Genomic DNA, 16,743 nt, shown 5'->3' on the forward strand with positions numbered 1-16,743 from the left:
GCTGGGCAACCCAAAAGATAGGAAACACTGTATGCATTTAGTTTTCCCCATTTTTTGCTTTTCAGTTGTCTCCTAAGAGTTTATTTGTGCATATTTGTTTACTATCCACAGGTTTTTATCATGTAATTTGTTTCATTCTTGAGTGCAATTGACACAGTAATTTCTGATTAATGAATCATCACCTTGGTTCTGCAACACTTCTGACATGCCCTGGTAAATATTTTTTTCCCAGGTCTGGGTAAAAGACTTTTACTTTCTGGGGAAGACTCTTATTTGTAACCTCACTTGCTACAATATTACCAAAGCAAATGTGAAGAGGGCACAAAACCAAAGTGCGCCTGTCCTGGGTGAATTACTGCTAAGTGTAAATGCCCAGCTCTACTTACGTGGCTGGCACAGCTGGGAAATGACATGTAGGATGAAACTAAAAAGTGGCATCAGTGATGCACTCCAAAACTGTAAACAGTTACACAACTATAAAACATAAAACATCAAGCACCATTATAGCATGAGAAAAATCAAAAAGGTGCAACTTCAGGCCTGTTAATGTCAAAGGGAACACACTCACTCTTTGCTCTGAGGCCTTGGTACAACACAGACACATTAGCAAATGGCAGATGGTGGTTGTTTTTTTATTTTTTTTACATTTCAAGCAAACTGAACCATTTTCAAGGCTGCCTTCTACAGATGGCGTTTTACCACATGCAAGTAAGATGTGTCAGTACCTCACCATTTCTACCAGGTGTCAGATACTAACAGAGGCCACATCCCCTTAGTCCAAGGTGCTGCCAGGACATGGTGGTTGCCATATGGGCAGCTCGAGGTTTCTGAGCAAGAGATGATACATAATGAAAATATTTACATGGACAAGAGGACCAGAAAAAGTACTGAGAGAAGCGTGACCGTAACATGCTAAAACGGAAATCACTTTATCGTATGATTAAATATCTGATAGTTTTGAATGTCGTCTCCTTCATACTACCACTAAAGAAGAACATAAATGTGTACTAAAGAAGTCTTTTAGTAACCATCTTTAGGTGATAAGTATATATTTATCTATCTATACATACAGCATATTGAAAGAAAATCAGTTAATAGCTGGCCTGCAGCTTTATGGCTGCTTCCCAGACATGAACAAATGGAAATGTGCAATTTGTTTTTCTTTTCCCTCTTTCTATCATAGAATTATTAATACTGAACAGGAGGAAAACAAAGAGGACAATAATTCTATGCAATGCAATGGATTAGAATAGTGAACTGTCCTTTCTTGTTTTGATTATTTATCCTGTGGGTATACCTGTAGGTCACTTGAAATACGGAATTTATCATGTAAAAGCCTTCCTGATTACTCAGTTTTACTTAGCATTTTCACTGTTGTAATCTGTTAATTTAAAAAAAAAATTATAAACAATGTCCATATCAATGACGAAATTAAAACCTCCAGTTTTAACCGTCTGTATTTTAATCACTAACATAATCAGAACATGTATTTTTGCCTATATCCCAAGCAACTCAGTGCCAGAGATATAAGTCAGAGAAAATTTTGCCTAAATTCAAACTATTTATAAAGAAATTAATTCAGCTGTAGGAAGAATCAGGCCTCAGGCTTTCAAAACAGTGACATTCATGTAATTGTAAATGCTTACTGAAGTGCAGAAGGTACAAGCAGGCTTTTGTGTGCCACCTTACATCACCCCATCAACTCGCTCTTGGTAAAGTTACTCCAAACCAGAACAATTATTTCTTCTGGACTTCAGTTTACCCGCAGACTTGCTTGGAAATATTTAAATTCTGTGTGTGAGAATGCTGGTTTCAGTTGCTTTTATTTCTTAAAGCAGTATTTGCTCTGCCTTTAAAAAGAGACTGCCATCTCATGGAAGTTGTGGGGAAGGACTCTTCAATATCAGAGAGCAGAGGAGAGGGTGCAAAATTACAGCAGAGGAGGGTGCAATATTCAGGTATCAGCAGGATGTTCTGTTTTCAGCCACATTAATTCCTCAGTCAGTCTGCTGGAGCAGTAGCTGTGCATCTTCCTGACTGCCTCAGCCATCCTGCTTAGCCAGCAGCTCTCACAGTAGCTACTCTACTTGGGCTACATGGAGACTTTTAGAAAGAGTAATTTTACTTGTTTTCCTACCAAAACATAGTTGAGTGACTGTTAAACAATATCCAAGCCAGGAGGCTGCTTACCCAGAGGTTTTGGCACTGGATGGCAGGCTGTACTTCATCAAGGAGTTTCCTGCAAGCACAGGATAGAAACACAGGAAGTCAAAAGTTTTGTCAAGCCCATTGGGAATTACAGATAACAAAGACTATGTAAAATATGCATTTCTCCAGGTTAGAAACATAAAGGAGGAATGCAACACCTGCACTATAAGGCTATGTCATCTGTAGTTCAAAGTAAGGCTCTCCAGTTTCAAAGCCAAGCTTTAGCAGAGTTGCTGTGTAACCCCCAGCCTCAGCTTAACAAAGCTGAAGATTATTCATGAAAAAATGTCTAATTTCTAATTTGCAGTGCACCAGTACTTGAAATTAAGACAGCAGGAGGTTTTCAGACTGTGACAGAGGCGTTGCTTGGCTGTTTTCAGCCCTGTGCCAGCCCAAGGCGCCTTTGCTGTACACGGCACAGGGGGAGATGCCGCGGGAGCCCAGCGCCATCTGCTGCACACCGAGCCCGACCCGGGGGACTCGGGAGCCGCAGCAGCCCAAGGACAGCTCCCGGCTGTGAAAAATCACCTGCCCTAGGGCCTTACGAGAGCCCACACCGCTGTCACACAGGACAGCCCTGCAGACGGAAAGAGCAGATCATGTTTCAGTCACTCATTTTTCCAGCAGCCCCACGTGGTTATCTTTGCAGAGGACAGAAAAAAAACCAAAAAATTGGGCTTTGCTATCTTGATGGATAAAGGGAATTTAGAACGACGACCATATAATACTTAAACTCAGAGAAATTCAGTCATTGGATGGTGCCCCGAAGTTGTTTTGAACTGCAGCAAAAAACAGATCAGAAAAAACTGATACAAAAACAGCTTCAAAAAAATCCCCCACCTCCATGAAAACTGTCATTCATAAAGTTGTCCCAACTTAAAATAAGGGGAAAAAATTACTTTGCATAACTTTTACAGCCGAAGGATCATGTCAGATCTATGCATATTTCAGTAAGTACTCTGAGTATATTAGAGTTTTTGACTCTGAATAAACCCAAAATACTGATAGCTTCAGGACTGCTGCAGGTTTTTCCTTTTCTTCAAGAATTCAACACAGTTGTGACCTGAGAGGTTTTGATATTTAACAGATCTCTGGCATGACCAAATTGCAAAAGGAGAAGCAGTACAATTGATTTCAATCTTTCCCTGGATTTGTGTCACTCTTTGAATTTTGGCAGTTTGCAACTATCTAATATGCAGATGTGCTCTTAAAAATTCCTGGGTTTGATCCTGGCTGTTTCCTGTGTGACAGTAAGCATGCAATTACAACCAGGCGTGCAGTTTAGCAGTTTCTGTCCTGAGTGGTGGCTTCCATGAAAATTACAAAGTTTAGAACAAAGTCTTTAAAGCTAGGCTTTTTGTGACCTGCACATCATCACCCACACCTGAAACAGAACTCACACTGTGTCCAATTGTAGACATGCAGCTCCCTGCCCAATGTCTGAACCTGTGAAATGCAGTAAATGAACCTTACTCTTGCCTCAATGAGAAGGCACGTGAGTATGGCAGTGATTTTCACCTGACTGTTCAGCACACCTTGTTCCTTTATTTAACCTCTAACCACCAAAACAACAGAATAAGAATCCTCTGACCTTCCACTGTCAGTTCCACGGTCACTTGACGGACCCCACCATCATTTGCAGCCTCACAGGTGTATTTGCCAGCATCACCTTCCTGCACACCTTTGATGACCAAGCTGAACACGCCCCGGATGCTGCGGTCCACGACACAATGGTCTCCCTCGGGGACAGGGTGCCCATTTCGGTACCATGTGATCTGTGGCTCAGGGTAGCCTCTGACCTGGGAAGATGTGAGACAGAGTGGAGAAAGAAGGTAAACTTAACAGATGATGATATCAGGAAGAAATGCTGGACATTTAGAAGTGCAGTGGAAAGTTCTTGAGACTTATTCTCTAATATGTCTGTTAAAGACATATTCTTTGCAAGCCAAATGGCAGAAGATAATGAAATGAAAAAAACTCTTGGATAAGCCAAACTTAAAATCATAAGACTAGTCAGGCAGATAGATAGTCATGCAGAAAAATTTCCCTCTCTGCAAAAACACAGAGAGAGTGCCAACGAAAAGTCCTGACACCTGGGTCCCTACTGCTCAGAAACTCAAAAATAAAAGGGCAGTAATGCTACTACACCTCTGAGTATGCAAGAGTGCAAGGCTGTTGGACCAAATACTTCTAGCATGGTTGCCAAGGATTGGGCTTATAACGTGAATCTGTATGCAGCCATCTAGTTTTCAAGTGTGCTGAGACATAGTAGTTCCTGACAATATACAGGCAAAAAATGCACATACCAAACTCTGCCTTGACCTTTCAAAGTAGAAGATAAGGAGCTGAAATTTGAGGAAGCATCATTAAGGGTCATTCTCAAGTTATGGTGGGAGAGGACTATAAGCACCTACATATAGTCACACAAACATACAGCTCAATTTGGGTCTACCCAAAATAAAAAATTTCAGCAGAATGAATCAGTCCTGTTCTCATTCAATAACAACCAGACTGGTCTATCCCTGCCTGCTATGGCATTAATGATGCCTTCAGATTTACAGGCAGATCCTCGGCTGGTGTAACTGAAAACTGAGTTACTGATTTGCAATTGAGCTCTTGCAGCTTGATGAAGATCTGTGACTTTCTTTCAGAAAAAATACAAAACAAAACAAAACAAAACAAAATACACCACAAAAAAAAAAAAAAAAAAAAAAAAAAAAAACAAAAAAAAACAAAACACGGGAAAAGCAGACACATACCAATTTCTACCAAATAAAAAACTACTCAGGCAAAGGTCCCTCCTCTGCTTTGTGAGAAATGCCATCCTCTTTGAGAGTCAATTTAGAATGTGTTAATTATTAGCACGCTTGCCAAAGTCATCATAACAATTCCTGATTGCAGCACTCCTTTCCTATCCCCCCTCTGATATGTCAGCTCTCCATCTCCCCACTCTTTGATCCTTTGCCTCCGAGTCATGAAGTAAGTGAGTGAATCAAGATGAGCTGGAATGAGTAATAGTCGTGGCTGTGTTTGCTCATGGGGAAAGAAGCAATGTTGTCTTCTGAACTACATATCAAAATTTGGCAACTGAGCAGGAAGTCCCTTCAACCTCCAGGTGGGCAAAATATTGATGATCTGTCTTGAAGTGAAGAAGGCTTGGTTGTGGCTTGGGCAAATTCCTCCCAGCATTCTCCTCTCAGTTTCCAATTCTCATTTCAGCTGTGCTTTCTCTGACTGTGCAGCACAACAATATTTACTTTGCAGTATTTAGCCAACCAATCTTACTCATTCTTAGGCTCTCTTCTTTAAAAAACTTTCATTTTTAATCCAGCCCCACCTCACTCCAGCTGGGTTTCTCATCTGCTGCAGTTTAACCTACAGCTGTCAGAAATTTTTCTCTTTCCTTTAAATCCTGGGATATTAGTTCAGACAAATTAATTTTGCCAGTGATGTGGTGACCTCTTCTCCCTGGCACTACCTACTCAATATTAAGGACATTTACATTTGCCAAGAGCTGAATATGCTGAATAAACAGGAGAAACTTTCCACTTCTAATATAATTTCTCAAATTATTTTTAGTTTATCTTTAACTAAGCAAAAGCCATGTTCCATGAAGTACAAATTGTGGTATCCTGCACAATGGAGAGCTAATTTCTGTTTAAAAATGCCACAGCATTTTTCTAAAGCTCTTTGTGGCCATGTCTTTTTCCAGTGCTTTCTGAAATACAGCAGCTCTTTCTCATCCCAGACCCCTCACCCTACTCCAGCATATTGATTCAGTGCTTACTCAGAGCACAGGCCCCAAGGAATATCTTTCTCAACACATTTCATTTCCAGAAAAAGGGAGTTGTGAAGCAGCAATATGAGATTATTACAATACTGTAACTCCAGGTAGCTGATGATGTGCTCACTGTCCCAAAAAGTGACCTGCACCAAATAACTGTTTCTTACTATTAACTTCTCAATGCCCTCATACCTGTCTTTTCTTTCTAGATTAAGAAACCTATAGAGAGATTAAGTGATTTACCCAAAGGCAGAGAGTATATTAGAATGGAGTAACTAGTTCTTATTTTTGCTTCACTGGATGTTAAGATTTACTTATAATATTTGAGGCAAAATTGTTTTCACACTAATGTGTCAAGTATCTACAGTACAGGTGGAAGAGTAGCACTTCAGGTGATGTGAAGACAGAAGCAGCTTTTCAGTGGCTCTGTCTTCACATCACAGCCTCTTTACTAGCATTAGTGTAGCCACATCTGTTTACAGCTGCTGAGATTCTGGCCTGCAAATGAAAGTCATCAATTACACATCACCTAATATATTTACCATTTTTTCAGTTCATAATCATTTCTTCTGGTGATTTCATTAAATTGTGCAATCCACCTCCAAAGACCCCGAGACTTAACCTTCCATCACTTGTAACAGGGAACAACTGGGGTCAGAACAATGGGAAATACCATCTTCCTTTTCGATTTTATTTTACAATATTCCTAAGTCTCTCTTGGACCACACAAGGCCATTTTTAGCTGACCCTTCAAGCCCTGGTAGACCATTATGTATGTCCCTCCAGTATCACGTGGCTGAGGCTACAATAAGTATTTTTCCGTTTCTTCTCTGTGTATTTTATATTTGCCTGTATTATTGTGTTCATCCACATCTCTGCACTGAGGAAATGCTGCACCAAAAACTACAAGCACAGACAATGAGCATTCCATTTCCTTTCAGAAGGTTGAGTCATTCTCTTCTCAAACTATGATGGTTTTTTCCTTTAATTTTTTGTCAAAAATGAAATAATGGGAAAGCAGAAGTTTACAGGATTGCTCTGTTGCAAGGATTTATTTCAGGTTTGGGTTTGGAATGTGTTTCAAACTGAGCCAGCCCTCTCTGAAATACATGGTCGTGCCATAAAAGTGTCAGGGACCCTTAAACAAATCACCGGTTACCAGATTTTGATCCTCATGGATCAATTCCAGAACTGCAGCAGGTTTTATATCCCTCCAAACCTTTCCAGAGCTCACTAAAAACATGTGCCTTGAATAAATCCACAGCAAAGAGAAATTTATCTGCTTATTTAATGCCCAGCAGCAGCATGCTATAACCCTTATTTACAACTTGGACTGTGTGAGTATTGCCAGTCCCAGTGAGGCTGTAGCTTCTCTTTACCTGCTCTACAACAGGAATGAGTGGAAAATTGACAGCAAGCAGAAAATAACCATTGTATTACATGTACATGAGTTTTGAGTTTTTGCCTGGACCACTGAATTGCTTAGAGCCTTTCTGGAAAAGTCTGGTACTGCCAAAGAGTAAATCAACAGGAAGGGAGAAGAGCTGAGAGAGAACCTGTGGTGTGTGAAACTCCCAGAGTTTGGGGTCTGAGAGAATGCTACTGAAAAGGGATGGTGCTCAGTTCCCAAAGAACAAAAAAAAAAATACAACAAGTCCATGGAAGCTGTACACTAAAGGCCAGTATTATTAGAAAATGTGCCCCTACAAACAATTCCCCACTGTCACAATCTGAAAGGCAGTCAGGGAGGACCAAAACCAAATACATTCAGTGATCCTTTTTCTTGTTCAAAAGCACAGGAAATATTTTCTAAAGCTTGGTCTCTATCTATGCTCCATAAAAGACCAGCTTATATACCAATTTTAAAAAAACCCATAGGCTTGCTTAAAAACAGTTGCAATAACAGTTTAAGGCAATGGGATGCATCCTTTTGGCTTATGCTTTTACCTTCCAATTTATATTCTGCATTATAATAACTGGTGCTGGCTCCAGTGGGGTCAGCAATGAACACAAACCCACAGCACCCAAAAAGAGGCAGCCATAAGTTACAATAAACCGAAGAGTAAGTGTGAAACATTGACAGGGTGTGTACTGTTGCTGACTATTGCTCAGTTTGACAGTAACACCTAAAAATTATTAGAAGTGATGGCAAACATTACAAGACACCTTCCAGCACGACATCCATTGTATTGGCTGAGGTGTTCAGTGCTTGATGTTAAGGACTAGATACATGTCCCATTTTGCTGTTTAAGGTCACACAGCAATGAGACCAGGAAGAAGACAGTTATCAAAAGGATTTATCGGCTTGCAAAATCTCCCTGGATTACATCATATATAGAGAGGCACATCGAAAGATGTACTAAGACTGGCAATGTTACAAATGTTAAGAAGTTGCTATTCAAAATAACTCCCCTCATAGAGATGATTTCATGTACTGAAATATTAATTCACTAATGACTAAAATTCCTCTCCAGAGAAAATCCTTCTCCCATGAAATCAGAATTTTAAAACATACAAATTCTGTCAGCACACAGCATTCAGTTGTGCTATTTCTATAGATTACCTTTGCCTTATTTCCACAAAGTCCAGAAATAAGACCAATGTGTGTACAGTCCTGAATCACTGAATGAAAGAATCAGTTTTATTTCGGTGGTTCAATACACCTAAAGAAAATTGACTTTGAATGTACATTTGAAAGACAGAAATTTTATCTATTCACATGCATGTAGTGTAGTTAGTACATTCACAGTCAGACTGTAGTGTCTGGAAATAGTAAAACAACACAAAAACAAAGTTAGGATCTCCTGGGTAAAAAGTCATAAATGAAGAATGGCAGTAATGGGAAATGTTGAATATTTTCTAATGCATATAGGTACCTGCAATGCAGAAGATAATAAACTATTTCGCACATCCATGGTGGATTGAGCAAGCAATAAACTTCCAAGAGAAATTGGCCAGTGGGTTGCTGGATGACCTCTGTCAGCAGTCACCTCCTTTAAAGGAACAGCAGGTGGTTTGCTTAATTCGGCTGCCTGCCTGTTACAACATTAAGGAATGCCAGAAATTGAGGAAAGCTTGGGACAGCTTTGTAGCCTATTCTCTGTTGCATTCCCATCTTCAGGAGGAAACCAGTAATTTCTCGGATCTACATCTCAGAAAAGGCCATAGAGATCAGAAGCTTCAAAGCAATAAAATGGGGATAGCATCAGCCAGAGCTGTCAGATGTTACCACTGAGCTCCCAAACGTGCTTTTGGCACACCCTTAGAAGTCACCATAAGGAGATGTTAAGGGAGAGGTGGAAAACTACTCTCAATGTCTGACAAAGTCTGACCTTTATTCTGCTGCCTGCAAACCTGGCAGACCAAATACTCATTTCTAGCAGGGAGTAAACTGTTTGCACTTTTTGCAAAACTTAAGAGTAATAAGTCATCAGATTGTATCAAGAAAGCAGCAGAAGAAATGCCATTGAATAGCATGACACATCTTGCAAGTGTAATCATGATCAAAGAAGTTAAGATGCAGGAAAAAATGCTGCATAACAGACTTAAAATGTGGTAGAATCTGGATAGTGTGCCTCTTCTGCCATTGTCTAGGTATCAGCAAAAATAGAACATTTTTGCCTTTATTGCAAATTACATATCAGATGGGCTCATCTGAAGCTCATGGAGTTGAAGGCTCTCATGCAGCCCCAAAAGATTCAATCCATACAATAGCAGCAGTTCTGTGATGTGGCTCATCCTAGCTCCTACAAATAAAGTGTTTCCCACAGTCATCAGGGAGCCAGAGCCCTCTATTTTATTTGAATCAAGATCCAATGGGGTTTGGCCCTGATTTTGATCAAAAGACTTGTGAAGGGAACTTAGCAGAGGATGCTACACCACAACATATACTCTGTCCATGTAGACAGAGATATATTCCTCTCAAACTAGAGACAGCTGCCTCTTCTTCTAATATCCCATACTGCTGTGAACTCTTAATTTCAGTCTTAGGAAAGAAGTACTATAAAACTGTTGAGACTACAACATAAACGTTGTAACTACAGCCCACCTAATAGGTGCTATATTTTGAATTAGATTTAATTTTTAATGTTAGTGCAGGTGGGAAACATGGTTCTGGCCAGTGCAGCTCTTTTTAGGTCTTGTAACAAAGCTTCTGTTAGGCTCAAGCTGCAGTTTGCTTTAACAAATGAACAGCAGATGTTCTTGATAAGGGAAAGTGGACACGATACATTGTTAAGCTCCTTCTGAGACTTTAAACACACACAAACCATACCTCAAGAATAGTTTATCCCTTTTAAAAGCTTGCCTCTAAAACAGAGAACTTGCCTGGCAAGGTTAAACATGAAAAAGTTAAATATTTGGAGACTTAGCTATGATTTTGCAAACAAAGTGAAAAAACCCACCTCTTCTGCAGAACAGTCTAGAATCCACAGTGGTGTCATTAACTCAAAACTGGAATACAGAGTAGGAGCAAACATGCTCACTTCAAAGCATTACCTACTGTACGTTCAAGAAAAACCAATGGTCTTTCTGTAAACCTAGGATGTGTTTTATCTTTCTACTTTGCACTCCCAAGTGCCAGATGGCATTTGATACTTTATAGTCCAAGCACCAAACACAAGATCCTTCTGCAGATGGCACCCCAAAAAATTTTAGTTTTGACTCCTGAAAAGTAGTTCTGCATAGTGTGTTTATTCAGTATCACACTCTTCAACCCCTTTTTGCAGATTGCAAAGGTGCTGAACACTACACAAACTACCACAGGTCTTTGGGGAATCAGTTTTTATGGTGCTCAGCAGGGAAGAATTTATGATCTATCCATGGAAGACATGGTCTGCTAACTGAAAAGCAGACAGCAGCTGCACGTAATTTCTTCTTCAATCTTCTACATTGAAACTTTTTTTTTTTTTTTAAATTCAGTGTCAAGAGTTCCCAGAGGTGCACGGAGTATTGGCTTTATGCTCAGCCACCAGAGTAAAACTGTTTGAAAAAAGCATTGCTATCCCAGGTACCATAACTTTGACAAGTCCATTTGTCATATCTTTTTCTGAAGGACTCAAGTGGAATTTCAGAGTAGCATTGGGTGTGAAGCTGCCTTGAGTTTATCCAAGTTCAAACATCAAGCAGCTCTTAAGAGAATGTCTAAGCCCTATCTATGTATTTTGGAACTAATCACATATACAGGTGCTTTTCCTAAATCAATTTTATTTAATTTAAAGAATAAGTTTAACTTATTGCTTTAAAGAAACATTGTTGGAGGAATCTTCATACAACCACAAAAGAACCTGAAACGTCAGTCAGCTGAAATACAGAACTCTGCCATGATGAGTCTCCCCTTTCACGTACAGAGGACGTGAAGGGAACCCACGGCATAGTGGAACACATCTGTGGAGATGTCACAACAGAGTGGAACACATCTGAGATGTCACTCAGCAGCTGAATCAGGGGCAGTAACCTCTGCTGCACTAATGGGGGCATTCTCCCACAGCTGCTGCTGTCTCAGACTGGCAGAACTTTTCTGATGCAGTTTCATAAATCATTCTACCAGCAGCAGCATCTGCCTTTTTACTCTCCCCACACTGTAGCCAGCTGACCTGTAGCAATTAGGTGTGTGATGAGAGTTTTATGCAAACCACCCACAGAGTCCACCTACACCAATTTTTCTGTAAGTACAAGTTTTCTGAACTTAGTATGGCATTATAGGCAGACTGAATCTCTGTCCATCTTTAGATCTTTTTTATATTTGTATTTAGTAATCAAAAGATTTTGCCCATTTCTAAAAAGCCTTCCTCTAGGCTGCCAATTCAAATAAATGCCTTGGATAAAGTCTAGGAGAAAGGCTAGGCTATTTCCTCCAATGCCACTCAGATGCTGTCCTAGCACACAAAGATGACAAGGTCTCCATAAAGTGGTAACATTCTGGCCTTTTGTCAAAGTAGGAGTGTGCAGGAAACTGAGTTTTGTAGAGGAAACTGAAGATCATTCCAGTCCAAAATAGGTAGTGGTAGCTGTCGCTTGGGAAAGTCTAACTTTGAATTCATAGCTGAGGATCTGAGACATGGAGACACTCAGAACTTGCCAAACTTACACTTAAAAGAACTTTGCTTTCAATATTTAGTACTATTAGATGAAATAATCTGACCATATTTCCTCCTTGCCAACAAATTTGCTGTTGGAGGAATCAATGCAAAGTGTGAAGATCCAGCACAGGGCGGGCACTGCTCTTCTCCTGATGAACAATGACTGAATGTGTTTGTATACAGATACCAAAGTGCACAGTATTGAGTGAACAGTGAAGAGGATACAGACACAGCAGGTCCAGAGCCTTGGCAGTGAAAGAAAAACCATGCAAAACAGTGTTGCAAATAAGAGAAATAAAGGCACCACCACAGGAAAATGTGAGCAACACAATAAGAAATGACTCTGTCAGCTCTCAATAGCTTCAGTACTGCCACACAGTATGGGCCAAAAAGATTCCAAAGGCAAGGGCAGGTACAAGAGCTCTCAAATCAACAGTGAAGATAAACTTTGCAGCCCTCTCCTGAGTGAAAATTCTCATCAATTTTAATGAAAGTTTTCCCTGGTTCTAAGTTTCTCCTTTGAGAAGAAATGAAAAGGCAAACTGCAAAGACAAAGACTTCTTCCCACGGTCTAACTTTTATTTTTTTTCTAAGTTTTAGATTTTATGAGGTGCTGAATAGCTTAAAATGCTAAAAAAACTGCAAATAGCTGACCTCTGTGCATGGTAAAGGATCATTTAGGATTATGCAGTACAAATTTAAGGGATTTCAAAGGGAAAGAACTGTGGCTGTGGAATGGAAATAAGGCTCTTGCTAATTGTTCCACATAGCCCAGTAAGTCCCTAAAATTTTCTCCCCCTATCCTTCTTCTAGTTCCCATTCTGGTGATTCTGAGTCAGGATGTCTATCCAATATTCGTAGATGGAGCAGCTGCTTTATGTCAGTTCAGTGAGTTCAGGAGTGTGTCAGAAGTTTCCTGATAGGAACTGGTGTTCATTTCAGAGCAGCAGCAACCTTTGCTATGGGAAACAAGATTTTGGGAAATCAGACCAAACTTTTCAAAAGCTGTCAGAACAAAAGTGGTTCATTCATTTCCAGTTCAGCAGGACAGCCTGATTTATGGTGTTGGCCACTACTTTTGTTCATAAATTTCTTGTGGAAGCAATAGAAGAAAGACTGAAATATAAAACAGTTTAACACATTAAAAATAAATAGCTGATAAATTTATTCCCTCTTATCATCAAAAAAAGCTGAATTTTTAAGACTTGGAAGATGTTTACTTTCAGATGTGAATCCTTCCTTCATTCTTCATCCAGTAATAATTCAGAAAGGTGGATAATGATTGTGTAGACACAGCAGAAGCAGAAGGAAACTCCCTGAGCAAGTACAGGATGAAATGAACAACATTTTGCTCTGTCATTAGCACTTCTAAGTCTCCACTTAGAAGGAGAACTGTAAACATTAAGGTGTTTTATCTCACAGAACTGATCACAGAATTCAGATGTTTTAAGCCACAGCCTGAGACTGGGATATCATCTGGTCAAAAGACTCTGCTCATACCACAGCAACGCAGCACAATCAAACACCAACAATCCCTTCATAACTGTAATACCTGGGGTTGGAATTGGCATTTTTAAAGATGATCATTCACCCTGTTTCTTTCCTTTCCCAAGAGAATGTTCATCATTTATTGCAATAAAACTTGCAAAGACTTATGTATCCATTGCATATTATTTCTGGAAGAATGAACGATTGTTTGTTTTTACTTACTCATGTAAAGTTTCTGTCTTAATACGGCAAGAATTTATTTCCTAGGGATGCTGTTTTTATTATACTATCAACAGATAAGGAATCTCTACAAATTTACATGAGTGCACACTGAATGCCCAACCTATCATGGAAAATTATTGAGAAAAACCTGCTTTTTTTTCTGTGCCCAAAACAAACAGCCAGTGGAAAATACGTTTGCAGCTATGAAATTCGTAATTAAGGCAGCAATCCACTTCTGAAATGTAAGGTGGTAACAAACACCATGTGCTTTGAATGAACATGCCTATACTTTATCAGTTTCCAAGCAGACAAGATTTATTTCCTGCAATTTAGGAGTCTGGCCATGGCCACAGAAAATGCTGAAACTGGATTTTGTTGCTGGGTTGCTTGCACAGTTAATGACTATCTGCTGATAGTGGCAAAGACTGCTGGAGAAGGCTGTGCACTGGAGGGGCTATAAAAATTCTGTTATGTCTCCTGCTTTGAAAGTGCTTCTTGGTAGGGCTGAGAAAACACTGGGCATGAAATGTCATTTGTTACAAACTTCACTAAAAAGTGATGTGATTATGAAGAGATACAAAACACAGTGTTGGATCATGAAGATATGAACACATTAGACAGCCTAAACAACTGGCATTTCCCACTGCACCATTTATTCCACCATGTGCAACTTACTGGTATGCCTTAAACAATTAGGACTTCTGAACAAAATCCTACTGAAAAACATCAACTGCTCATTAGTAACTGTCAGTGATTCTTTTACCCTGTAATAATCTGTGAAATTGATAAGCTTTCCTAACTTCACACATAGACCTTTTAATAACATCTTAGCAGAGGTAGCTCAGAAAGTACAAGGCACAAGCAGCTGTGTTTAAAATAAAAATAAAAACTAAGGTCTGAGCAACAACTGTTTAAAAGAAAAAACCCTCAAAGTACTAACTGAAATACGAAGTATAAATTGCTGTTACCATAAATTTCTATTTCAATAGTTCAGGATAAATATTTATAGACATGCTGAGTTCAAGAGAAAGTTTGTGGGCTCACCTCTTCTTTTTCACGCTTTCTCTCAAAGCTAAAATTGCTGTGATCTTGGTAAGAGAAACACACGTGCATTCAAAAGTAGCTGTTAAGGTTGTGGAAAAAGTGCTTACTCTGCATGTGCTTTCAATAGAGCTCCACATAACCACAGTTGCTCCATTCCTGCTGAGAGGTCTGAACAAATCCAACATGGTGTTTTCCATTAAACCCATGGGGCTGCAATAGTCTCCCAAGCAGACAAACCTGTTCATTTGCACAGCCCAACAAACCAGCTTTGAGTCAAGGCTCTGAAGACCCAATTCTGGCATTGTGAGTGATGCTCTGAATCCAACAGGAGGCACTTAGCTGTGATATTTGCACCCATTGCACATCTTAATTTTCTCTTCCAAATCAGAAGTTATTTATCTCCCAAATGGATAGGTTCATGTCTAGGATTCTGGATGGGAATTGAACTTCTGGAAGACAGACTTTCAGCTCTGAATCCAGGCATGCATCTCTGCATTTCTGTGTCATCTTGCACAAGACAATAAATCTCACAATGCCTTGGTACCCCACATAAATTCAAGGGGGGAACAATGATTATTTTCTCTGTTGTTTTAGCTAGCAAGGCCACCAGAGAAGGGTCCAACTCTTCTCTGGCCTTTGTAGGTGTTAAATACTGCAGACAAACGCTAGGACTCCAGTTGAATGAGGCTGTTTAAGTGGTACCATGAAATGAGCAGAAATCAATACCATTTGCAATAGTTCTTTTATCTATACTTCCAAGATTTTATCATAACTTTTCTTCCAGTGCTTTGGCTTTCAGCATAACTTTGTTTTGAAATATTTATATTTGCCTCCCTGCAGAGACAAACTGCTGAGTTATTCTTTTAGAAAGGAACACCAGAATTTATATAGACAAAAGTAATCAAGCTTAAGTATATTGCAGTCTTGTTCCAGAGTTCACAGAACAGAAAAATGCTTTACTCACTGTTTGCCAGTATGGGAGTGTGATATAAATGAGTTAGATTTGGGATACAAGTTAGATTTTACTGCCATGTGTGTGCAGGTGCTTTTACAAACCTTTTACAAAACAGTGTGCATTGCATTAATATTCTAAGCTTTGCAAAAACAATTTGAATAATACATGGACCATAAATAGAGGCTTGCTTGTGTATTGTGGGACATACTGAAGGAATGGCAAACTCTCAAGCCACACAGTTATGATTTGACTCTACCATGCAGCTGGAGGAAAATTACCATTCTCATTCAACGTGAGTTGAGAGAGCACAGAGCTGGATGAAGTAAGCTCAATATGCCCATTGCCAACAAGCAAAAAACCATGAGCAGAATTATTTCATTTGTCAGTCTTTGCCTCTCCATTTTCTTTGGGCTCTATGTGCAGATTGTTGTCATTTTTAAATGAAAAGTTGCACTTGGAATGCAGTAAGACTATTAATTAGTCTTTAGTAAGCCCAGCTGTTGTATTTATAATAAATAGTATATTCCATAGAGTAACATTTACCACAGTATTTTTAAAAAGATGCAGAAAAGCAGGTAAAACTCAGAAAAAGATAAAATAGCTTATTTTCTATTTTGCCTCATTCTTCAAATGATATCCAAAGGTCTCCATCTAAGCAATAAAAAAATGCAAAGCTGACTTTGAATTTGTACCAGTTTTAGCCACGCCATTTTCAGAAGCCAAAGACTGCTTTGTTCTGTCTGCCTAAAACAGGTTTACAACAATGCACTGACATATAGAGAATAAAGCTGTCTTCTCCATCAGAAAACCTAGAATTTTAATTTTATATAAAAAAAAAATCCAGGTTTTATCTCTGTCTCTTCCTAAAACTCCTCTGAAGAAGAATGGTGTAAGAGTTTAGATCATTGCTAGAATCTCACTGCAACATATTCTTCGTGTGGGATGGCTAGCCCAGAGGCCAT

General features: G+C 39.4%; 1 protein-coding gene across 1 annotated transcript in view; it reads right to left on the minus strand.

The window, feature by feature from the left end:
* MYLK (myosin light chain kinase) overlaps window positions 1–16,743 on the minus strand; it is a 199,490-nt gene that overhangs the window by 118,272 nt on the left and 64,475 nt on the right. Inside the window, exons 3-4 of the mRNA XM_066323075.1 lie at window positions 3,800–4,007; window positions 2,191–2,239 (exon numbers count right to left, since the gene is read on the minus strand). Of these exons, the coding sequence (XP_066179172.1) occupies window positions 2,191–2,239; window positions 3,800–4,007 (257 nt within the window). The remainder of the gene's footprint in view (window positions 1–2,190; window positions 2,240–3,799; window positions 4,008–16,743) is intronic.

Source organism: Sylvia atricapilla, chromosome 7 (assembly GCF_009819655.1).
Source record: "Sylvia atricapilla isolate bSylAtr1 chromosome 7, bSylAtr1.pri, whole genome shotgun sequence".
Lineage (NCBI taxonomy): Eukaryota > Metazoa > Chordata > Aves > Passeriformes > Sylviidae > Sylvia > Sylvia atricapilla.